The sequence below is a fragment of the Hylobates moloch genome, unplaced genomic scaffold (assembly GCF_009828535.3).
Source record: "Hylobates moloch isolate HMO894 unplaced genomic scaffold, HMol_V3 SCAFFOLD_8, whole genome shotgun sequence".
Lineage (NCBI taxonomy): Eukaryota > Metazoa > Chordata > Mammalia > Primates > Hylobatidae > Hylobates > Hylobates moloch.
This window is the reverse complement of record NW_026652283.1, coordinates 55,090,168-55,114,893: the sequence shown is the minus strand read 5'-3', so window position 1 is coordinate 55,114,893 and position 24,726 is coordinate 55,090,168. Positions and strand designations below refer to the sequence as shown.

The window sequence follows — 24,726 nt, the reverse complement described above, 5'->3', positions numbered from 1 at the left end:
TAGTATCACAGTATTTTTGTAAGACAAATACCTATGTGTGAAATTGCTGGGTCAAAGTCTATGTACATTTATGTTTTTCATTGATTTTGGCAAATTTTACATGAAAGAGATATGCCTATTTACACGCACAGGGTATGAAAGAGTCTGTGGGCCACATCCTTGCTACAACAAAATATTACAAATCTTATTAATTGGGCAAGCTATTAGGCAAAACAAATCTTGTTTTAATGTGCATTTCTTTGATTATTGGTAAGGATGAATAGGTTTTCTTAGCCGTTGCAATTTTTTCTTCTATGGTTTTTTTCAGTTTGAACCTGTAGAGGTTGAACTGATGATGAAATGTCCTAATGTAGACATCACGGGGGCAATGAGAGATGTGCTACAGAAGCCTGGGTAAGAATTACCAATGGAGCAGTGATAGTTCAAAGAGTAAGGCCACATATAGGTTCCTTGTATAATCATAGAAAGAAGACAATACAAAGCTATTAGGAAACTCAGAGTCAGGAAGGAGAGAAGAGAGAAAGTGATAGAAACTGGCAGTAGCAGCTTAGCAGTTGTAGAGATAGAAGTAGAATCAAGATTGTCCTCTGTCATAACTGGTTAAGGGACTTTGAGCAAGTCTCTTGAATCTCTGAGCCTCAGTTCCCTCATTTATAAAATGAAAAGGTGAATAAGATGCCTCTTCAATTATAAGACATCTTGTCTCTCTAATTTTAACCTGAAAGATGAGACAATTTCATGGAGGCAGTCAACAACTTCAGAAAGCATATGGGATCTTGCAGTAAGGTGGTCATTTAAAATTACTCTGATGTTATAGTCTACGGATTGCTTACTTCTGCTGCTCCTGCTTCTTTAAAATTGTAACCTTAAATAAACCGTTCTATTTTGAACTAATTTCAAAATTATAGAAAGACTGCAAATATCTACTCTTCACCCAGGGCTGCCTATTATTATTATTAACATTTTACCTTTTTATCATTTCTGTTTTCTCTCTCACTATATATGTGTGTATTTTTTTTTTTTCAGAACCATACCTACGTCCTGGCCCTTTATTCTGAAATACTTTAGTATATATTGTCTAAGAACAGAGACATAACCACAGCACAGTTACCAATTTCAGTGACTTTAACATTGATGAAATATTTTTATCTAATCAATCTACCGTCAGTTTTCCAATTAACTGAATAATGTCCAATATAGCATTTTTTTCCTCCTCCAGGAAAGAATCCAGTCTAGTATCTCACATTACATTTAGTTGTCATGGCTCTTCAGCTGGAATATTTTCACAGCCTTTGTCTTTTATGACAGTGGCATCTTTGAAGGATACAGCACCCCTACCTCTTTTAAAAAAACAAAACAAAACGTTCCTCACTTGGGATTTGTCTGGTATTTCCTCATTAGATTCCTCATTTCCTCATTAGATGCAGTGTCTTCGGGGAATCACATCTGGAGGCAAATGATGTCCGTCTGTCCCTCAATTGTGATGTTAATTTTGATCACCTGGTGAGGGTTTTGTCCAATTTATCCAATGTATAATTACTCTTTTCCTTGCAACTAATAAGAAGTCTATGGAAAAATACTCTAAGATCATGCAAATATCTTGTTCCTCATCAACATTTCTTCCTATGTTTAGATATAAGATGGTTTTTGCCTTACCCAATCTTTGCCCTGTTTGCAAAATGATGATTTTCTAACTTCAACAATCTCTCAACACTCTACCATAGGCAAGAGTATTTCCTTTTTCTCCATTTGTTTTATCAATTAATTATTGGTATGCATTTATGAATTCCTGTGTTTTTAAAAAATTTCTAACCTATTTTAACATGCACGATATATAAAAAGAAAACTATAGAGATGAACACTCAAAATCCTTTCCTATCATTAAATATAAAGAATAATGCCTAAAAATGTTATAAAGGAAGTAGAACACAGTAATAATTCACTTATCTGGAAAAAAAGTTGTCTGGTAAATGTAATGATCCAAAATATAGAGGAAAATATCAAAGCAAGTGAAAGGTCTTTACACTAAGTAAATGCCCCCAAAATATCAGAGTTGTTTTAGCCTTTTCTTTATATGCGTATTTATTTATTTTGAGACAGAGTTTTGCTCTTGTTGCCCAGGCTAGAGTGCAGTGGCAAGATTTCGGCTCACCGCAACCTCCGCCTCTAGGGTTCAACTGATTCTCCTGCATCAGCCTCCCGAGTAGCTGGGATTACAGGCACCCATCACCTCGCCCAGCTAATTTTTTGTATTTTTAGTAGAGACAGGGTTTCATCATGTTGGCCAGGCTGGTCTCAAACTCCTGACCTCAGGTGATCCGCCCACCTTGGCCTCCCAAAGTGCTGGGATTACAGGCGTGAGCCACTGTGCCCAGCCTTATATGCATTTTTAAACATTGGTTGGCCCACTCTAACATGATAAGACAATTCAAGGGGAGGTGTGTGTGTGTGAAATGTGTGTGCAGAGCTAGCCTGTAGCAGCAGGGGCAGCAACAAGAAGGCACAGCAGAAAGATCAATTATGAGGGCCACCAAATCCATTAGACTCAGAAGAATGCAGGAACATAGAAGGCTGTGATTACTTACTGTATGGTGAAGAGTACTAAGTACAGTCCTTGTTGGCTCCTGAGGATATCTTGGTACTACAGCTTTTGTTTTCTATCTTTACCTATTCCTGAGATACCTCTAGGCTATCAGAAATAGGTTCAGCTATACAGTTGGCCTTCCATGTCAATGGGTTCCACATCCATAGATGGAAAATATTAGGGAAAAAAAATTAAAAATAACAATGCAACAATAAAAAAAGATATAAATTTAAAAATATGGTTTAACTATTTACATAGCATTTACATTGTATCAGAGATTATAAGTAATCTAAAGATGATTTGAAGTATATGGGAGGATGTGCATAGGTTATATGCAAATACTCTGCCATTTTATTTATTTATTTTTTTGAGACGGAGTCTCGCTCTGTTGCCAGGCTGGAGTGCAGTGGCGCGATCTCAGCTCACTGCAACCTCTGCCTCCCAGGTTCAAGCAAGTCTCCTGTCTCAGCCTCCCCAGTAGCTGGGACTACAGGTGCCCACCACCACGCCCAGCTAATTTTTGTATTTTTAGTAGAGACGGAGTTTCACCATGTTGGCCAGGATGGTCTTGATCTCTTGACCTCGTGATCCGCCCACCTCGGCCTCCCAAAGTGCTGGGATTACATGCGTGACCTACCCTGCCATTTTATATCAGGGACTTGAACATCCATGGATTTGGGTATCCTGGAAGTTCCTGTGGATACCAAGACAACTGTACTGTGTTTTATTAGTATAAGACAGAGTTGGTGATATTTCAGGAAAAATAAATAAAAGTGGTTTAAATTAAATTGTTTCTAGTACTTCAAGATGAAAATCTCAGTTATTTAGAATATCTAATTATATCCAATCCCTTACTGCCCCCTTTCCTAATACTGTCAGATAAACAAGTCATTACTAAAACTATCTTTTTTTTTTTTTTTTTTGAGACGGAATCTTGCTCTGTCGCCTAGGCTGGAGTGCAGTGGCACGATCTTGGCTCACTGCAAGCTCCGCCTTATAGGTTCAAGCGATTCTCCTGCCTCAGCCTCCCGAGTAACTGGGACTACAGGTGCCCACCACCACGCCCAGTTAATTTTTTTTTTTTGTATTTTTAGTAGAGACAGGGTTTCACCATGTTAGCCAGGATGGTCTCGATCTCCTGACCTTGTGATCTGCCAGCCTTGGCCTACCAAAGTGCTGGGATTACAGGCATGAGCCACTGTGCCCGCCCTACTAAAACTATCTTTAAAATTAATATTGAAAAGCATTAGTGTATGCAAACATTTATATACTTTCCGGCCTTCTGAAGAATTAGTCTAGGAAAACATTAACCATCATTAAGCAAATAAATCCCTGCTGCTCAACACCCTACGTAGAGTTGCCCCTTTGAGATGCAGCTTAACTGTAAATGTAAACTGTAAAATTAATACGGTGCTCAGATTTGAACGGACTGTTGATTATCTTTGTTTTCGTATCTGGAGACTTGTGACATATCTCTCTTGATTGGGAATTACGGCAGGCTCTCCTTGTACCATAGTGTCAGTTTTCTGGAGAATGTCTGTCTAGCCCTTGGAAGTTCCCTTATGCGTCCTTTCCCTCAAGGTGAATTCTGGGAATTCTAACTTTGCCTTTATTTTAAATTGTGACATCGTAAACACAACCAACAAATTTTTTCAAAATGTCCAGCCACTATATACATTTGAAAAAAGAGATTAAAGGTTAGAGAAATAACAAAGGTATATGTTATTACTGAAATTCTTTTGGTTGTAATAGAATTAGGTATTACTGAAAAAATAAGCTTTCTTACCATGCCAGTTTGATTTTGTTTTGACAGCTGTAATGGATTGTGTTGCTTGTTGATTGGTTTACTGCAGTGGTGGTCTCTTTGAACTGTTTGTTCTATATCTAAATTAGTTCCTTGGCTTGCCCCTTGGAAATAATTTTGATGGATAGTAATAAAACTATTACATAATGGTGATTCCTCTGAAATGACTTTTAAGCATATTGAATTCTTATTGATTTCTATTTCATATAATGGCATTTCTATTTTATACATTAGTACTTTTTGTTATACTAAGACTTTGCATATTTCTTGTATTTTGGCAAAAGCAATTGGAATCCATAAAGCAACATACAGAATTGTCATAAAAGTGCTCTGGTAAAGAAAATTTAGTGTAAAAAGCCACTGCTTTCATTTATCAATGAATGGGAAGGGACACTTATTTTATAAAAGATATTGAGGACAAACTTTTTTCTGTATTTTTATATACAAATTCTTTTTTTCTTTTGAGATAGGATCTCCCTCTGTCGCCCAGGCTGGAGTGCAGTGGCGCGATCTGGGCTCACTGCAACCTCTGCCTCCCGGGTTCAAGTGATTCCCCTGCCTCAGCCTCCTGAGTAGCTGGAATTACAGGCACCCACCACTACACCCGGCTAATTTTTTTGTATTTTTAGTAACGACCAGCTTCACCATGTTGGTCAGGCTGGTCTCGAACTCCTGACCTCAGGTGATCCGCCTGCCTCAGCCTCCCAAAGTGTTGGGATTACAGGTGTGAGCCACCACACCTGGCCTATATACAAATTCTTAATCTTACCAAGTTTACAAATTTGAACTTAACACAACTCTTAAGGTTAATAAAAGTATTGTTTTATAAGTTATCAATGTGAGAAACAGATTTGGGGTAATTATTCAAACCCAAATTCAGTAGGCATAAGAATTTAGTGTATCCATGGCCTTGCTCATGAGTCATATGGTTTTTTCTTTTCAAAGTCCAAGTGAAAACTTCACTGCTTTTACAATAAGCTGCGAAAATTACTGGCAGATATAGGGACCCTGGCTCATTTATATTTATGAAACCCTAATTCAAATTTCAAGTAATTGTATGACATTAACAACATAGAGTTCCGTTCCTCAGTTTTCCTATTTCTTAAGAGCAGTTAATTATGTGTGATAATGGTATGTATGTTGTATGTATTATTGTTGGCATATAGCCAACGACATTTTCCTTAATCTCTTAGTAACACTTTAAAAAGACTAAACATTTACCCAACTCAATAACTGGGAGGGGTTTTTCCTCCAAGTGCTAATTCAGTTTGTTGTTGTTTATTTGGGACTTGAAGCAACTAACATCTATGGGAAAACTTTCTGTATACATAATGCACTTCCCTCCTTTTTACCAATCACCTTCCTTTTTCTTTTCTTTTTTGGACTCTTGTCATTTGAAATATTGGGGGGGAACGCCTTTTTTCTTCTTTTGATTGCTCTACTTCTTCTAGTGATTTCGTCATGATTCAAGACTTTCTTTGAAAGTAAAATGGAATAAAAATGAAACACTATGAACTTTGTTGCCTATCCTCGCTGTTTTTCTTTTTGACTTAACTTTGCGTTGGGGTGCTTTAAAGAAGTAACCCTATTAGAGAGAAGGGGGTTGAAGGGCATTCTAGCTTCCCCAACTGGAGTAAAAGGGCTATGACACAAGGCAATCAAAGGAGGAAATAATTAGCATTCTTCAACGTTCAAGATTAATCAGTTCTGTTTAGCGGTTATTAAAGGGAGGAAAGAAACCAAATGGGAATAGTGAATTATCTTTCCTTTCATGTTTTACACTTAATGCTGGTACATAGTATTCTTTCCACATTCTACTGCACATTGCCTAGAGAAAGAACTGCAGATCATGAAATAATTATCCATTTCCAAATGGTCTAATGACAGCAAATACAAAGGCGGCTCACTTTAAACCTTCCGTTAACAGTCACACTGCATCAAATGGTGCTAGTTTTAAGTAGGCCACCCATTTAGTACACTCTCTGAAACAACACCTTTCCGCCCAATTTCTGTCATTTGCTCCTTTAAGTCAAGGGTAGTACCCTGCGTAACATCTACAAAGGCCGACTTCTAACACTTCCCGAATCTTAATGTGAGGATACTGATCACCATAATTTATGACCTTATCTACGGCAGTGGGGTGACCCTCCACATTTGGAGCCCCCTCATTTGTCCGCAGTGACTTCTAAAAACACCGCTGGCTTGGGCTGGATATTTGATCTAGGGTCCAAGTGCTTCCAGACTTTGTTCTCTGGCCTTAAAGGTGAAGAGCCGGGTACTGAAGGCCACAGACATCACGGCGGATTTCACAGAGGGCCGCGTGCCGGGAGCGGGTGGCCAGGCGGTGGCGGACGCCCCACCTGTCCATCCTCCCACCCCTTCCCGCCCCGTTGTTTGGCCGGTGGGAGCCCCTCCTTTCAGCAGGCGCCGGGTAGTGGGGTTGCGGATGGCTGCGCGCGCTGCGGGCACCGATTACCGGCGGCAGTTGGGCTCCGCGGGGCCGAAAAGCTGCGGGCGGGAAGCGCGAGGTTAAGACCCTGACGGCTGCAGCTCTCAGGGCCCCCGCGAGCGCGCTCCGTTGGTGCGCGCGCGCGCGCGGCTCCGCCCCGCCCGCTTGGCGCGCGCCCCCGCCAGGTCCGCTCTCTTCCCCCACCCCTGGCGCGGACGGGGTGGTTCCAGCTCACTCTCCTCCCCCGAGCGGCAGCGGCGGCGGCTGCTGCGGGCGCTGAATGAGAGACAGTGACTGTTCGGGTCGGCGAGTGCTACTCTAGGCGGCGGCAGCGGCCGTGGCGGTGAAGCGTGAGGCCGGCGTCGTCTTTCCATCCTCTGAGGCGACGGCCGCGGCTGCACAGGTCGGTGGGCTCAGGCCGCGGGGCGGTGCGGGGGAGAGAGGAACGGTGGGTGCGCGGCGCCCCCCGGGCGGCGCGGGGAATGGCGGCGGCGGCGCTGCGGAGTGTGGCTCTCCCGGCCGCGGGCCCCGGGGCTGCTCGCCCTGCGCGCAGGGAGGGGGCTGCGGAGCTGGGGCTGAGGGAGAAGGGCGCTGGGGGGCGCGCCTCCCTCGGCCGCGGGTTCTCGGAGTCGGAGCGGCCGTGTGGTCCCCGCTCGGGGGCGCCGTCCTGAAGCCGGGGGCGCTGCAACCCCTTGAACCCGCCTCGCTCTCCCTCTTGGGTGGCGGAAGCCCCCAGCCTCCGCCCGCGCTGTTCTGGCGTCCAGCTGCCCCTTAGCCTCCCTTCAGGTGAGCCGATCCCGGACCTCTAAGCCAGGACCAGCAGAAGCCGGGCCACACCCCCTCCCCTGGCCCCGGCGGCTGCGCCCAGAAGCCTGGCCGCAGAGTTGGCCGTCCGCGAACCCGCGGACTCGCGGTCAGGGTGACCTGTTGCAGAGCGGCCCGCAGCCCGAGCGGCCCCCGGCAGCCCTGACCCTGGAGGGGCTGCGTCCTGCGCTGGGCTCGGGCCAGGCGCGCGGGCCGGGTGTGGGGCAGGGGCCGCAGCCCCAGGTCGGCTTGCTCTACAGCCTGGAACCGGGCTCTAGAAAAAAAAAAAAAAGGAGATTTCGAACGTATCTCATCACACACTTGCAAAGCCGGGAGATCTGTCTGCAAGTATCCGGAATTCCACTGCAGTATCGGATTAGGTAGGCTCATAAACACCGTGCTTTTGAGGTGATTTGGGAGAAACGCGAGCCAAGAGCGAGGAGCTAATTTCTGGAAAATAGCCGTAAACCTGTGCGGAGCGAATTATTACCTCCCCCCCCACCACCCCAGCTCCCCCCCTCGAAGCTCTTTTCCTGTAGCTGTGTGTTGTGTAGACGCAGGCCAGTTTCAGTGTACGTGGGCGTGTTTGGGAAGAAGCTGCGAGCTGATAGGAGGTACCTAGTACAAATGTTAATTTGTTTGAGTTGGGAGGGGTAAGGGAGGAGGAAGAAAGGGCACTGATGTTAGCTGTGGAGGAGGGGCAATTGAAATACTAAATTTCTGTTAAAAAAAAAAAAACTCTAAAAGAAATATCTAATGCCTACTGTGTATTTAAGACCGTAAAGTGGAAACACACAGGCAGCAGTTAATTGAGCTTTATCGTTTATGCTCCCTGGATTTTTTTTTCCCCAACACTTCGCCAACAATTAGTTGCTATAGAGAGCCTTGTTTTCTTACCAGTGTTCATAAGTTGACTTGGGTATTTTTCTGTATCCACCATTAGATCCATTCCTGTTCAAGTTTCTTTGAAGATGACCATCAGAATTTTAGGAAACTTTTCAGCCCGTGTTTGCAGAGTATTGCTGTTAGACAGATGATAGCTTGCTCATTATAAAACCTGTTCCACTCAAGATCATTATGCTTGTACAAGTGCTACAGAACAAGTGCTATAGAATCGTACACATAAGTGTATTACTCTTACGGTTAAGTATATTACTTTAGAATTATGAGGAAACTTCCAAAACTGAGCATCCAAACAGTATTATTTTAACAAAGATAACCTCTAACTCAAGCTTTGTAGGCATGAAGTTTAGCATGTAACTTCAAAGGTCTTTTTAGGCAGATCTAAATATCAAAATGTAAGGGCATTAATGCCATTTGGGATAAACAATTTCAGTGTATTTTAAGCCTAGTTCATTTTTTCTTTTTAAAATTCAGCATAATTTTTAAACGGTAAGATGTGCATTTTTTCCATTATATTCCACTTTTTTTTTTTTTTTTTTTTTCCTTTTAAGATAGATTTTCCTTATTTGGCTCAGGCTTGTCTCAAACTCTGAGCTCAAGCGATCCTCCCGCGTCAGGCTCCCAAGGAGCTGGGACTACAGGCATGCGCCACTGTGCGTTATTTCACTTTTCATTGAATTAAGGAATTTGACTTTTAGTAATACTTTGGGGCAGGACTCTGGAAATACTGTTTAGTTTGCCTAAATTTTTTCAGATTGCAACGTAAATTTGAAGATAACGCTTGCATTGTCAGAACACAACATGCTTTTCTAATGTTTATTTGTAATACTGGAAAGAATACAACAAATTTTCCTGAGAGAAAATATAACTGAAAAACTGGCTTTGTGAGTCAGATACATATGTGAGTAATATATTTTTGTGTGTGTTTTTAAATACCTGGTACGAGTCTTTTTATTACGTCATTAGAGTTGAGTGTAGTGAATGATGGATATATAGGTGAAATTGTCCTGTTGCAACTTAAAACACTTAAGCTTTTTCCAGAGGCTCAGTTCATTCTGCACATGTTTATTGGGTACCTACTTGGTGCCAGTTAGTTCCCTGGAGGTTGGGGACACAACAGGGGAAGAGACAGGTCTGTGCCCTGATGGAGCTTAAATGATAAGTGGGCAAATATGTTAGTTTAAAAGTTTAAGAAGTAGAAACTCCTCTGATAACTTTTTGGTTAAGGATATTGTTTTTTTCTTTCTGAGAATTGTGGGAATTATTGCCTAGTGAACAAAAACATTGAGACAATTGTTTTTAAAATATGCCTATGTTTATATACTTTGGGTTTCTGGTTACCAAGTATACCAAAGGTAAACATTCTACCTGAAGTCAGATGATGCATAGTTTACATGTGGTTAGACAGCCTTATTCTTTTGGTTTATGTAGTTAAATGAATGTTTGCTGAAAATATTCTCTCTTGGCACTTATTTATAAGGGAATCTAAATTTCTTTTTTGGTCTAAAATTTTAAAATATCACCTTTTTATTTCTGGCTGACTGTGAGTGAACCAATTCCTTGACGATCTGCTTTTCCAGAAAATTTTAAATAACTTTTAAACCTTAAACCAAACTATTAATTGAAATTTATTTAATCAAATTTGTTTTCTTTTGTGAGTTAAACTTTAAACCCATTTATTTTCTCCGAAAGTATGCTTTTTTTTTTTTTTTTGCTATGTAAAATAGACACATAGTTTGGGTTTACTTTTAATTTTAATGATACACGGCTTGAGAATAAGATACATTGAAGTGTATCCATTTTTTGAATATGAGATATTTATTGTGTAGCGACTGTATTTGGAATAAAATTGTCACTTTAATATGAATACTTTTTTTTAAGTTAATTTTCAACACAGGATAATTCAAATAGCTTGAAACTACCCCAGCCTGAGTGAAGTTCCTTGGAGAGGAAAATGAATGTATTGCATTACCCTATAAATTGTTTCTTTAACTGTGTCTTAAATTTCCTATTGATTCCTTTTTAGTGAGAGAATAAAGATTGTGTGTGATAAATTTTAGTAACGTGGAATTAATCTGGAATCTTTTTTGGCTTAATGTCTTGAGCTTTTGATTTAGGAAAACTTTTAACTACATAATAGAAATAAAACACTGGAATTTAAAATGTGTTACATTTACCTATTCTATGGAAAGAAAAAAGTTTGAATATAAACTTACATAGTCACTTTACTAAGTAGCTAGTTAGGGATATGGGAAGGATCTATATATACATACAGTTATATGGATGTAGCAGTGTTCATATGACTTAGCTTGAGGAGGCTTGGCAGTTTATTTCATTACAGAGAAACTTTTGGTACTGGCTTTTGAATAATACATTGCTTTGGAGTGTGAAAGACTTGAATCTCTCATCTTGAATTTAATTGATAGTTTTCTGTTACTTCACTTACATGACCTTTTTTTTTTCAGAACAGATTTTCTTTAGTTTGATTTCCTTTTATTGTTCTGGCAGAAGTGTTTTCTGAAAACCCTATTAAATAGCATCCCCATCATACTGTGTGCCTTTGCCTTGCTTTATTTATTTATTTCTACATCATTGCTTTATCTGACATTAAAACATACATTAGTTTATTATCTGCCTCCCTCTCTGATTGTAAGCTTCATGAGGGCAAGGGCTTATTTTGTCCACTGTTCTCTTCCTAGCACCTAGAAAATATCTGACACATAGTGATGCTCAGATATTTGTGGGGTATTAATTGTTATTAAGTGATCAAAGGACCCCTGGTTTTGTTCCTTTTTTAAAAAAAATTAATATTTGATTTATACAGCTGTGCAGTTAAAAAGAAAATTGTACTACAAGGGTTATACAGGTTAAGCATCCCAAATCTGAAAATCTGAAATCCAAAATGCTCCAAAATATTAAACTTTTTGAGTGCCAGCATGACTCTCAAAGAAAATGTTCATTGGAGCATTTTGAGTTTTAAATATTTGGATTTGGGATGCCCAACTGGCAATGCAAGTCTTCCAAAATCTGACAAAATCTGAAATTCAGCAAAATTTGAAATCTGAATTTTTCTGGCCCCAAGCCAGGTACTCAGGTAACCTGTAATTAAAACTCCAGTCCTCTGCCTCATCTCTTTGTGACTTTCCCTCCTGTGTCCTGCTCTCAGAGCAACCATAGGTGTTTCTTCTGTTTACATATTTAAAAATTACATACTTTTACTGTTTGTTTTTTCATTTTATTATTTATTTATTTATTTATTTTTTGAGACGGAGTATTGCTCTGTCGCCCAGGCTGAAGTGCAGTGGCGCAATCTAGGCTCAGTGCACCCTCCACCTCTTGGGTTCAAGTGATCTTCCTGCCTCAGCTTCCTAAGTAGCTGGGATTACAAGCGTGCACCACCACACCCAGCTAATTTTTGTATTTTTAGTAGAGATGGCATTTCACCATGTTGGCCAGACTAGTCTCAAACTCCTGACCTCAAGTGATCCGCCTACCTCGGCCTCTCAGAGTGCTGGGATTACAGGTGTGAGCCACTGTGCCTGGCCTGATTTTCTAGTTTGAAGTGATTGTTGAAAAGTCTTAATGCCATTCAAAATCTTTATCCTTCATATGTGACCTGGCCCTAAGATCTTTTGTTTTCAGTATATCTGCTATGTCTCTGATATTTTATGTATCTTGTATGGATTTTACTTTATTTGTTCTACACTGAATTTAGTGGGTGCTTTTAACCAGCAGTGTCCATGATTATATGGAGAGGAGATATGATCTAGTTTAGAGGTCAGCAGACTTTTTCTTTGAAGGTTAGGTAGTATTTTAGGCATTTTGGGCAATACAATCCATTACTGCTACTCAGCTTTGCTGTTGTCAAATGAAAGCAAGCATAAGCAGTGTGGGACTGTGGTTTGCTGACACCTGATCTTATACAAGCAGAAGGATTAGCCTTTGCTTCACCAGGAGTAGGGAGAGTTACTATAGAAATAGGAGAGAAGACAAAGTATATGGATAGACACGTGATGGTGGTAGCTTGAGAACATTCTCATCAGTGTTTCAATTTACCTTTGTGTACAGAGGCCAAGCTCATCATCTGAGAGTAAGGAAGAATGGGAATATGTATTAGAGGTTTGAGAAGGAATAATAGATGACATAGTCACTTGTCAAAGAGTAAAAAAGTGAATAGAAGAGGGACAGTATGATTGCCAGGCAGCAGTAAGGGCTCTCTTGAGATACATGGTTCTGAATTTTATGTTCCTGATTTATTTATTTATTTTTTTTATTTATTTATTTATTTATTTATTTATTTATTTATTTATTTATTTATTTATTTATTTTTTGAGGCAGAGTCTCACTGTTGCCTAGGCTGGAGTGCAGTGGCGCAATCTCAGCTCACTGCAACCTCCGTCTCCTGGGTTCAGGTGGTTCTCCTGCCTCAGCCTCCCAAGTAGCTGGGACTACAGTCACGTGCCACCACATCCGGCTAATTTTTTGTTTTTTTAGTAGAGACGGGGTTTCACCATGTTAGCCAGGATGGTGTCAGATCTCCTGACCTCGTGATCCGCCCGCCTTGGCCTCCCAAAGTGCTGGGATTACAGGTGTGAGCTACTGTACTCGGCCATGTTCCTGATTTTAATAGGAGTACTTTTAATATTTCATCATTAATTATAATGCCTTACTGTTGGTTTTGATACATAACTTAAGACTTGGTAGATATGATTAAGAAATGCTTTGTCATACTAGTTTTCTAAGAGTTTTTTTTTTTTTTAACATGTTGAATTCATCAAGTGCTTTTTCTTTGCAGGTAGAGATGATCATCTTTTCCATTAATCTGTTAATAGGATGTATTACATTAATAGATTATCTCCTGTTGAACCATCTTTGCATTCCTGAGTTAAACCCTATTTAGCTGTGGTGCACTTTTTCACTCACACTGCTAAATTTGACTTGCCGGTGTCTTAGAGTTAAGATCTACATTTATCGGTGAGGTTCACATGGGTGTGTTTTGAATTCAAAGTTTCGCTGACTTCATGAAATCAGTTGTGAAGCTTTCTTTTTTTTTCCCCATTATCAGAAATAATTCTGTAACACAGGGATTCTTTGTTCCTTGAAGGAACTATAGATTTAATATGAAAGTTTCTAAAACAAAACATGGAAAAATATCTGTATGACCCTGTTGGAGGCAAAGGCTTTTTAAACCAGGATGCAAAAAGTACTAACCAGAAAAGTCTGTATTTCATTAAATAAGAGCATCTATTCATTAAACAATACTATTAAGAGAAGAAAAAGGCAAGTAACACACTGGAAAAGGTGTTTGTAATACTTATATCTGTCAGACGACTTATATATAGAGTATATTTAAAAGTATGCAAACTAATACAAAATAATTCAGGCAACCCAGTTTTAAAACAAATGGGCAAAAGACTAGAACAGGCATTTAGAAAATTAATTGTTCAGATGGCCAAGGTTAAAAAATACTGATACATAATTTTTAGAAAACTGCAAATTAAAACTATAATGTGATGCCACTACATACCCACCAGAATGGTGTTAGTTAAAAAATCTGAAATACAAAGTGTTGACAAGAATGTAGAGCATTTGGAATGCTTATACATTTCAAGTGGGTTTGAAAATTGGTACAGCCCCTTGGAAAATTCTTTGGCAGCATTTGCCTAAAACTGTATCTGTATATGCTCTGTGATCCACCAGTTTCATGTCTGGGCATAGACCTGATAGAAATCAGTATATATGTGCATCAGAGGACATGTACATTAGAAGAAAACATAGGGGTAAATCTTTATGACCTTGGAACAGGTAAAGGATTCTTATATATGACACCAAGTGACACCAAAAGCAGGAGCAACAAAACAAACAAGAGGTAAATTGAACTTGAAAATTAAATTTTTTGTGCTTCAAAGGATGTCATCAAGAATGTGAAAAGACAATACACAGAATTGGAGAAAATATTTGCAAGTCATATCTAACAAGAAACTTGTAGTCAGAATGTATAAACACTTATAACTCAATAATAAAAAGACAATTCAATTTAAAAACAGGCAAAGGAGCTGAATAGAAATTTCTCAAAGATAAACAAGTGGCCAATAAGCATATGAAAACATGCTCGACATTATTAGCTATCAGGAAAATGAAATCAAAACCGCAGTGAGATACCACTTCACACCACTAGGATGACTTGAATGAAAAAGTTAGATAATAAGTCTAGGCAAGGATGTTAAGAAGTTGGGATCCTCATACACTCGTGCGAGTGTAAATGGATGTAGCTTCTTTGGAAGACCATGTGGCTCTTCTTCAAATAATTTAACGTAGCGTTACCATATGACCCAGCAGTTCCTCTCCTAGAACAGCAGATAGAGGAAGAAAACAGACCTAGTGGCTTAGGTCAGTAGCAGGGGTAAGGGGGTGGTAGCTAAAGGGTGTGGATTTCTTTCTGAGATGATGAAAATGTTCTAAAATTGACTGTGTTGATGGTTGTACCTCTGTGAATATGCTATAAACCATTGACTTGTACATTTTAAATGGGTGAATTGTATGGTATGTGAATTATATTTCAGTAAAGCTGTTAAAGATAGGAAGAATAATCAGTGATGTGACAATGTTGCCATAATATTTGAGAAGAGCAAGATGCAGAGGGATATACCAAGTATTTGTATGAAGCAAACAACTCCGAAACCTTTATGTCTGTATGTGTTTCGATGATTTTGTAAGGTGGAAAATGTTGCACACCAAATGTAAATGTTCATTTTCTTGTTGGTCTAAAATAGGGAGAGGGAGAGAAAAAAGGGAAAAAATAACTAAAAGAAGGAGTTAATTTAGAAAAAAAATAGCATGTATAGCAAGATCTCAGTTATGTGAACTATAAATGTTAAAAATGTTGAGTAATTGTGTGGTGGGATAGCAGATCTTTTTTCTTTATTATTTTCTGGTTGTTTGATCCTTTTTATTTTATTAATAGAAGTAGTTAAAATGAAATTAAGAGGCAATAAAAGTAAGTTATGAAACCGCCAAAACCATAGCAAACGGCATGTCCATAGCAGCTTCATAATCACTCTCAGCTGGAAACAACCCAAATATCTGTCAACAACAACAAAAAAAGGGGATAAATAATTTGTGATATAGCCTTATAGTGTAACACTGTACAGTACTGGAAAAGAATGAACTATGGCTATACTCAGCAAACATGGGTGACTATCACAGATAAAATGGTGAGCAAAAGAAACCAGACACAAAAAGAGTACGTACTCCATGAAGTCGTACTCCAGGACTTCATTTACATAAAGTTTAGGGCAAGGTCAAACTCATGTATGGTGATAGAAGCATAAGCATGGTGTTTAGGAGTTGGGGCTAGAAAGGTAAGAGGCACAACAAAGAGGGACCTTCTAGAGTGCTGGAAATGTCTATGTTTTCTTTTTCTTTTTCTTTTTTTTTTTTTTTTTGATACTGTAGCCCAGGCTGGAGTGCAGTGGCGTGATCTCAGCCCACTGCAACCTCTGCCTCCCAGGTCCTGGTTCAAGCAGTTCTCCTGCCTCAGCCTCCCGAGTAGCTGGGATTACAGGCACATGCCACCATGCCCAGCTAATTTTTGTATTTTTGTATTTTTTTTTTTTTTTTTTTTAAGTAGAGACAGGGTTTCACATTTGATTGGTGGTTACATGGGTGTCTACATTGTAAAATTCATCACATGGAATACCTTAGATATGTACATTATATTTGTATATGTCAAAAGTAAAACAAATGAAACCATAAAAAATAAAAATAAGCAAAAAAATTCTTGTACTTATATAAAAGTATTTATATGCTTCTGGGGATAATTGTATTGCATTCGAATATAGTTTCTACTATCATTTTTAATGGTAGCATTGTATTGTGTGAATGTATCATCATTTAAACTCGAGCATTTAGGTTGTTTCTTTTAGATAGCATAACAGTGATAGAGTTAACATCTTTTTTTATAGCTGTTCCTGTACTTACATAATTTCCTTTTGATGAATTCCTAAAAAGGGATTTATTTGGAGGTTAAGTATGCTTGCATACTCACTTATGGTGTACATGTTTGTTTCTCTGTGCCCTTAATCACTTGGCAGTTAGCTTTAAAAACGTATATATGTTGATGTGTTATGTAATAAGTGCTCTCTAATTGTTTTAATTTGTGTTTTTTTTTTTGTTTTTTTTTTTTTTTGAGACAGAGTCTCACTCTTTCGCCCAGCCTGGAGTGCAGTGGTGATCTCGGCTCACTGCAGCCTCTGCCTCCTGGGTTCAAGATTCTCCTGCCTCAGCTTCTCAAGTAGCTGGGATAACAGGTGCCTACCACCATGCCTGGCTAATTTTTGTATTTTCAGTAGAGTCGGAGCTTCACCATAATTGGCCAGGCTGGTCTTGAACTCCTGACCTTAAGTGATCCAGCCACCTCAGCCTCCCAAAAGTGCTGGGATTAAAGATGTGAGCCACTGCACCCAGCCTTAATTTGCATTTTAAACATTTTCAATGAAAGTACTGTTTTCATATGTGTGATATTATACTACTTTCTCCAATTTTCTCTTCACATCTTACCCATTCTTTTTGCTCAGTCTTTCAAGTCTTTTAATGAAATAGTTATACAAAAAAGTGTATAGAGTCAGGCGCGGTGGCTCACACCTGTAATTTTGGCACTTTGGGAGGCCAAGGTGGGCAGATTGCTTGAGCCCAGGAGTTTAAGACCCAGCCTTGGCAATGTGGTGAAACCCTGTCTCTACAAAAAAATGCAAAAAATTAGCCAGGCATTTTGGTGTGTGCCTGTACTCCCAGCTACTCAGGAGGCTGAGGCTGGAGAATTGGAGTCCAGGAGGTCAAGGCTGCAGTGGCCATGATCAAGCCACTGCACTCCAGCCTGGGCAACAGAGGAGACCCCTGTCTTAAAAAACAAAACAAAAAGCATATGAAGAATAATACAGTTAATCCCTAACTTAAGAAATTAACCAATGCAGTTGAAGCACCCTACTAGTTCACATTAATGTGTAAGAAGTCTTTATGTATTAAAAATATTAACTCTTTGTCTCTTGTTTTACTTTTCCCTGTTTTATCTTTTGTCACCCAACTTACTGTATTTCATTGAATCTAAAATGGCTTCAGTTGCAAGATGCACTATTTATGTACATCTAAAAATAAGAATATGGCATTCGAATTTAAGAGGCATCCTAATTTCAGAGATTTTAAAAGGTAAGAAAATGCGCATCTAAGAATTGATGAAATACATGTATTTCACTGTCTTGCGCCTTTTTTCTTTTTGAGACGAAGTCTTGCTCTGTCGCCCAGGCTGAAGTGCCGGTGGCACGATCTCAGTTCACTGCAACCTCTGCCTCCCAGGTTCAAGCAATTCTCTGCCTCAGCCTCCCGAGTAGTTGGGATTGTAGGCGCCTGCCACCATGCCTGTCTAATTTTTTTGTGTTTTTAGTAGAGACGGGGTTTCACTATCTTGGCCAGGCTGGTCTTGAGCTCCTGACCTCGTGATCCACCTGCCTCGGCCTCCCAAAGTGCTGGGATTACAGGCGTGATCCACCACACCCAGCCAGTGCCACCTTTAATCAGATGATCAATCTCTTCTTTTGTTTCTGTTTCTACTGTGAGTCCTAGAAAGCCTTTCCTATGTCAAAATATATTTTAAAATTCACATATGTTTACTTCTAGTATTTTTATGGCTTAAATATTTTTCATTTTTAATTCATCTTATTTTAATGTAAGATCTAATTTTTGTCTTTTTACCCAAATGGTTAAACAATTGTCAAAAAGTTAAATGACATTAATGATTTTTTTTCCTTTTGAAACAGGGTCTCACTCTCTCACCCAGACTGGATTCTAATGGCATGATCACAGCTCACTGCAGCCTTGACCTCCCAGGCTTAAGTGATCCTCCTGCCTTAGCCTCCCAAGTAGCTGGGACTATGGGTGCACACCACCACACTTGGCTAATTTTTTTGTTTTTTGTAGAGACATAGTCTCTACTTTATTGCCTAGGCTTGTTTCAAACTCCTGGGCTCAAGTGATCCTCTTGCCTCAGCCTCCCAAAGTGCCGGGATTATAGCATGAGCCACCACGCTTGGCCACAATAATGATTTTCGAACAAGTAGTGATATGCTCAAATGTGCTGGCTAGGAAAACAACATGGCTATAGATTTTGGTTAGGTCTAGTCAAAAATTACCAGTTTTTTTTTTCTAATAGATGGGTATCTTTTTTTTTTTTTTTTTTTTTTTTGAGATAGAGTCTCACTCTGTCGCCCAGGCTGGAGTGCAGTGGCTCACTGCAACATCCACCTCCCAGGTTCAAGATATTCTCCTGTCTCAGCCTCCCAAATAGCTGGGATTACAGGCACATGCCACCATGCCCGGCTAATTTTTTGTGTTTTAGTAGAGACAGGATTTCACCATGTTGCCCAGGCTGGTCTCAAACTCCTGAGCTTAGGCAGTCCACCCGCCTTGGCCTCCCAAAGTGCTAGGATTACAGGTATGAGCCACTGCTGTTGGCTAATAGATGTATATCTTAAATTTGCATTGAAAGGAATGTGAATGTCAAAACTAAATTTCAATTTTATGTTTCCTTAAATTTCTAATAAGTATCTACATGTTTTTGGGATCAGCCATATAATTTACTAAGTTAAAATTAAATAAATTTTTTAAAGATAGACAATGGTTATAATTCTTTGATGGAAGTCTGTATGAATCTGGGCAAGTTACTTAATTTGTTTAACATTCAGCTTTTTTATTTGTAGTTGGGTATAATAGTGCCTTCTCATAGGATCATTGTAAGAATTTCTTTTGCTCTTTCTTTCAGATTGAAGATCAAGTGTAATTATAGCCCAGATTCTGTTGCATCTGTGGTTATTCTAGATCTCTAGGGTTACTGGAGTAAATTATTCGTTATACCTCTTCCAATCCTGATTTAGATTTCCAAGATTTGACTAGAACATTTTTTTGCCTTCTGGAATTAGCTTACATGACAAATCTGTATGTTTTCTGTTGCTTTTCTTAAGCTACACTTTTGTGTATGTGCTGAAATCTTTATGGATAGTTTAGGGGTTTGTAGGTGGGTGATTAGTAAGTTTTTTCTTTTTTTTGCAATTTTGATATGTTGATATATTTTTGTATGTTTGTGTAGTTTAGATCCTATCTCTTAAAGCTAGAGGGACAGGAATAAGTCTACTTAAAGAGAAACATTTTGAGGATATCTTATGGATAAGAAACTCTGCTTCTGACTTGCTTGTTTTGGCCACTGGCGTTTTTAAATGTTTTCTTGTAAGCACAGTACTTGAGAGTGTTATCCTAAAAGTATTGTTGTTGATGTCTTCTTGGTGAGAGACAGTCTTATATGTGAAACCACAGTAAATAACATAAAACAATATGTTTTGTGTCAGATTGAAGAGCATTAGCAGTTCACAGAAGAAGAGGCTCAGTGAGGACAGGAGTGTTTCATTTAGGTGGAAAGAGAACATACTGATTGTTGAAAACAGCATGACTCAAGATGTGGCAACAAGAACTAGGTTTTATTGGCAGGATTTGGATTGAAGGGTTTGTTTGGGATGTGGCGGGAAATACAGTACATTTGATGAGGTGGGACTAAATATTCAGCCCTTAGAAATGAAGCGGGGAAATTAGAATTGAAATGATAGTACGTATTGTTATTCAGTAACTTAGTGTGTCACTCTGTTTCCTTTCTTCAAGAGATCCAAAAGGTGACAGATAGAACTTATTGCCAAAAGGTTTTCAAAGATAACCACTTTGAAGGTTTGGACTTAAGGGAACAAGCAGTACTAATGAAGCCATCTGTTCTGCACTTGTTTATCTAAACAGTTTGGACAGCTGAACTGGCTGTAGGAATCAAGTCAACAAACCTAGCCACCTCATCTGCTTCATTCCAATATGGCCTAACAGATATAGCTATAAGGATGAATAGGGTCATTGATACTACTTCTGACTCTGAACAGTATTTGAAATAATAGATGATAGTGGGTTTTCCTCCTCAGTTGTGGTACTCTTGATGGAGTATGGCAACCTTTGACTTAAAATCACTGGACCTATATTTCATGTCTTGTGTGATGCTGTAAATTGTATGATCCCCTTAGTAACAACCAAAATTTGTATTTATAACTACGTAGCTACTATAACTAAGTAGATTAGAAATCCTGGCAAGACTTTTGAGTCCCAGAGTAGTAGTGATTTATCTGAGTCAGTATCCTAGATATGTCATTTATAATTCTAGCTTGCCCACAGTTCCTTTGGAAGAAATCTGCTTTTTCTACAGTACATTGCAGAAGAACAGACCTCAATAGCTATTTTTTTTAACCATATAAAACTGTATTACTGTGGATTGGTCCAGCAGTGGGCATAAGGGCTGCTAATCCGTCAACCACCTGGGAAAATTTATATAGTCAGTTATAGAAAACATGGAGTTAATTTACCATTGAACCATGGGAGCTGAAGCTGCAAAGATGTGTTGGTGTAGAGTCCTGTAAAACTAAAGTTTAAGGGAATGGAAAGTAGATGTAAGCAGAAGCTATGAATTACAGAAATGATAAAGGAGATGAGGAAGCCATTTGGTAGCTATAAAAGAGTAGGGCATGTGTGCTGAGAGAAGTACAAAATTCTGAGAGAAACCATGTGGTTTGAGAGAGAGGTACAGAACATGAGAGTGAAGATTCTAGTTTCTGGCACTGTAGACACTGTTCTTGCTTTAGTACTTCTGTGGCTCCTGCCCTTCTTGGGACTACATTCATTCCTCCCTACCCACAGGAAAGTTTGTAGGCTTTGGTGTCAGACATTTGACATTAGAATTCTGGCTTTTTTACCAGCCCCTGCGACCTTGGGCAAATTGCTTAAACTCTCTGTCTCATTTCTCATCTGTAAAATGAGCATCATAACAATGCTTTTTCTCACTAGGTTGATGTGAGGATTAAGTGAGAATGACACATGGAAAGCTTAGAACAATGCTAAGCGTATAACAAATCTTCAATAAATAGTATCATATATGTAATGATATTTGAGGTAATTTGATTTTTTTGCAACTAAGAGTCTAACTATAGTTAATCTCCTTGCTGATTCACTTGGAGCAGAGTAGCCTTGTGTGGGGGCTGTGTAAACAAGATAAGGTATAGGGAGTTAGAAAATATTGTCTTATACAGTGTGAATAATAATACATTGAGCATTTAATAGATGCTTGGTGTTCTAAGCATTTTACCTGTATTAACTCATTGGATGTTTCTGTTACTTTCATTGCAAAGATGTAGAAACTGAGGCACAGAGAGGCTAACCAACTTGCCCAAGGTTATACAATATATAGGGGGCAGAAATAGAATTCAAACCCAGGTGGTCCAGTTACAGAGCTTTAATTGTTAAATATCTAATTCCTTTTCAATTCTTTCTTTTTAAATGAAGCTAAGGAGGAGGTCTCAGTTTGTTGTTACTATTTTATGTTTTTCTAGTACTTGCTTCTCTCCCATTTTGACAAAGACGTAGTATACCTCAGGTCTAGAAACAGGTGGGCAAGATGTTATACTTGGTAAAGTTCCTGTACTGTACATGAAGTGGTATATCACCTGAAGGAAGACCATGGTAAGTTAAAGTTAAATACTATAAATCCTAGCACAATCCTGTGAAACAATGAGTTGTAGCTAAGAAGCCAACAAAGGAGATAAAATGGAATTAGAAACTATACTTACTTATTCAGAAGAAGGCATAAAAAGAGAAAAAACTGGGACAAATGTAAAGCAAATAGCAAAATATAATAGACTTAAACCTAACCATATCAATAATCACATAAAATCTAGAAGACCTAAACATATTTAAGAAGCAGAAATGGGCTGGGCACGGTGGCTTATGCCTGTAATCCCAGCACTTTGGGAGGCCGAGGCGGGAGGATCATGAGGTCAGGAGATCGAGACCATCCTGGCCAACATGTTGAGACCCTGTCTCTACCAAAAATACAAAAATTAGCTGGGCATGGTGACGCGCGCCTGTAGTCTCAGCTACTCAGGAGGCTGAGGCAGGAGAATTGCTTGAACCTGGGAGGCAGAGGTGGCAGTGAGCTGAGATTGTGCCACCGCACTCCAGCCTGGCAACAGAGCGAGATTCCGTCCAAAAAAAAACAGCAGAAACGGTGAGATTGGATTAAAAAAACAAGAGTTAACCATCTCCTGCCTGTAAGAAACCTACTTTAAATATTAAGACACAAATAGTCTAAAAGTAAAGGATGGAAAAAGATACACCATGCTTGCAATATGAGGATTATGTGACTTATTATGTGGCTATATTAATATTGGACAAGACCCAAGCAAAGAGTATTTCCAGGGATAAAGGATGTCATTACAAAATGATAAAGAGGGCAGTTAGTCAAGAGGATGTAATAGTTCTAAACATTTATGCCCCTAATAACAGAATTTCAAAATACCTGAAACAAAAACTGATCGTATTCAAGGGAGAAATTGTCATATCCACAGTTTGAGTTGGATACTTACTCTTCTCTCAATAAATGATAGAACAAGCAGACAGAAAATCGTAGGGATATGTAGTAGACTTGAACAACACTGTCAACCAATTTTACTTAATTAACATTTACAGAATCTCCACCCGATAATAACAGATTATTCTCAGTTTACTCAAATGTCTACAGAACATTTTTCATGATGGACTATATTTTGGGCCACAAAAAAGTCTCAATAATTTAAAAGGGTTGAGATCCTTCAAAGTATGTTCTCTGATCACAGTGTAATTCAATTTGAAACTCTTAACAAAATGGGGGAAAATCTAGTCTTTGGAAACTAAACAGCACAATTTTAAATAATTTATGGTTCAAGGAAGAGATCAAAAGGGAAATTATAAAGTCTTTTGAACTGAATCAAAATGAAAACAACATATCAGAATTTGTGGGGCTGGTTGTGGTGGCCCATGCCTGTAATCCCAACACTTTGGGAGTCTGAAGTAGGAGGATCACTTATGGCCAGGAGTTCAAGGCCAGCTTGGGCAACATAGCAAAAGCCTGTCTTTACAAACATTTTTTTAAAAAAATTAGCCAGGCATGGTGACACATGCCTGTAGTCCTAGCTGTCGGAAAGGAGAATCACTCGAGCCCAGGAATTTGAGGCCAGTAAGCTATTATTATGCCACTGTAGCTTGGGGCAACATGGGGCAACAGAGTGAGACCTGTCTCTTAACAGAATAAATAAAGAAAAAAGAATTTGTGAGGCCGGGCGCGGTGGCTCACTCCTGTAATCCCAGCACTTTGGGAGGCCGAGGCGGGCGGATCACGAGGTCAGGAGATCAAGACCACAGTGAAACCCCGTCTCTACTAAAAAAATACAAAAAATTAGCTGGGCGCAGTGGCGGGCGCCTGTAGTCCCAGCTACTCGGGAGGCTGAGGCAGGAGAATAGCGTGAACCCGGGAGGCGGAGCTTGCAGTGAGCTGAGATCGCGCCATTGCACTCCAGCCTGGGCGACAGAGCGAGACGCCGTCTCAAAAAAAAAAAAAAAAAAATTGTGGGATACTATTGAAGTAGAACTCAGAAAGAATTTATAGCCCTGAATGCCTGCATAAGAAAAGAAGAAAAATCTCAAATCATTCACTTCCATTTGTACCTTAAGGCATTAGAGGAAGAGCAGATTAAACTAAAGTAATTACAGGAAAGGGTTCCCCATACTAAAGATCAGTGTGGATATTACTGTTTTTTAACTTTCTACTCATTAGAATCAATGAAAATGATTTTGATGTAAAACGAAAGCAATTACAGTAAAGGAAATGATAAAGATCAATGTGGAAATTGTTTTTAAACTTTCTACTAATTAGACAAAAATCAATGAAAATTGATTTTATTGATGTTGCCACGGAACTATTTAAGTTAAAAAAATTGGTTCTGTGGCAACATCGATAAAATTGATAAAGCTCTAACTGTACTGATTGAGATCAGGAAAGACAGAAGTGACATCATTACAGAGTCTACAGATATAAAAGGATAACAGGAATACTGTGAATAACTTTATGCTATACATTTTAAAACAGAGATGAATTGGACAAATTTTTTGATAGACACATACTACCAAACTTCACTCAAGAAGAATATACAACCTGAAATAACCCTGTATCTGTCAAAGAAATTGAATTTGTGATTACAATATTTCCACACCAAAAAAAAACCCCAAAATAAACTTCAGACC

At 39.1% G+C, this 24,726-nt stretch overlaps 2 protein-coding genes across 5 annotated transcripts in view; one reads left to right on the top strand and one right to left on the bottom strand.

Annotated features, from left to right (window-relative positions):
- Positions 1 to 7,035: 7,035 nt before the first annotated feature.
- Positions 7,036 to 24,726, top strand: part of RALGPS2 (Ral GEF with PH domain and SH3 binding motif 2) — a 224,168-nt gene continuing 206,477 nt past the window's right edge. For 2 of the 4 annotated variants that reach the window (XM_058441904.1, XM_032160893.2), the window contains exon 1: positions 7,039 to 7,240. The gene's annotated coding sequence lies outside the window, so the exon portion shown is untranslated. Of the gene's footprint in view, positions 7,241 to 24,726 lie in introns of all 4 variants that reach the window. The other 2 variants (XR_009214375.1, XM_032160889.2) reach the window with 2 other exon arrangements.
- LOC116473189 (translation initiation factor IF-2) lies at positions 7,234 to 8,040 on the bottom strand. The gene is given in 3 exon segments (XM_058441906.1): positions 7,234 to 7,294; positions 7,297 to 7,632; positions 7,635 to 8,040. Coding segments are annotated over 3 exon segments (777 nt in total). The 5' UTR covers positions 8,032 to 8,040; the 3' UTR covers positions 7,234 to 7,250.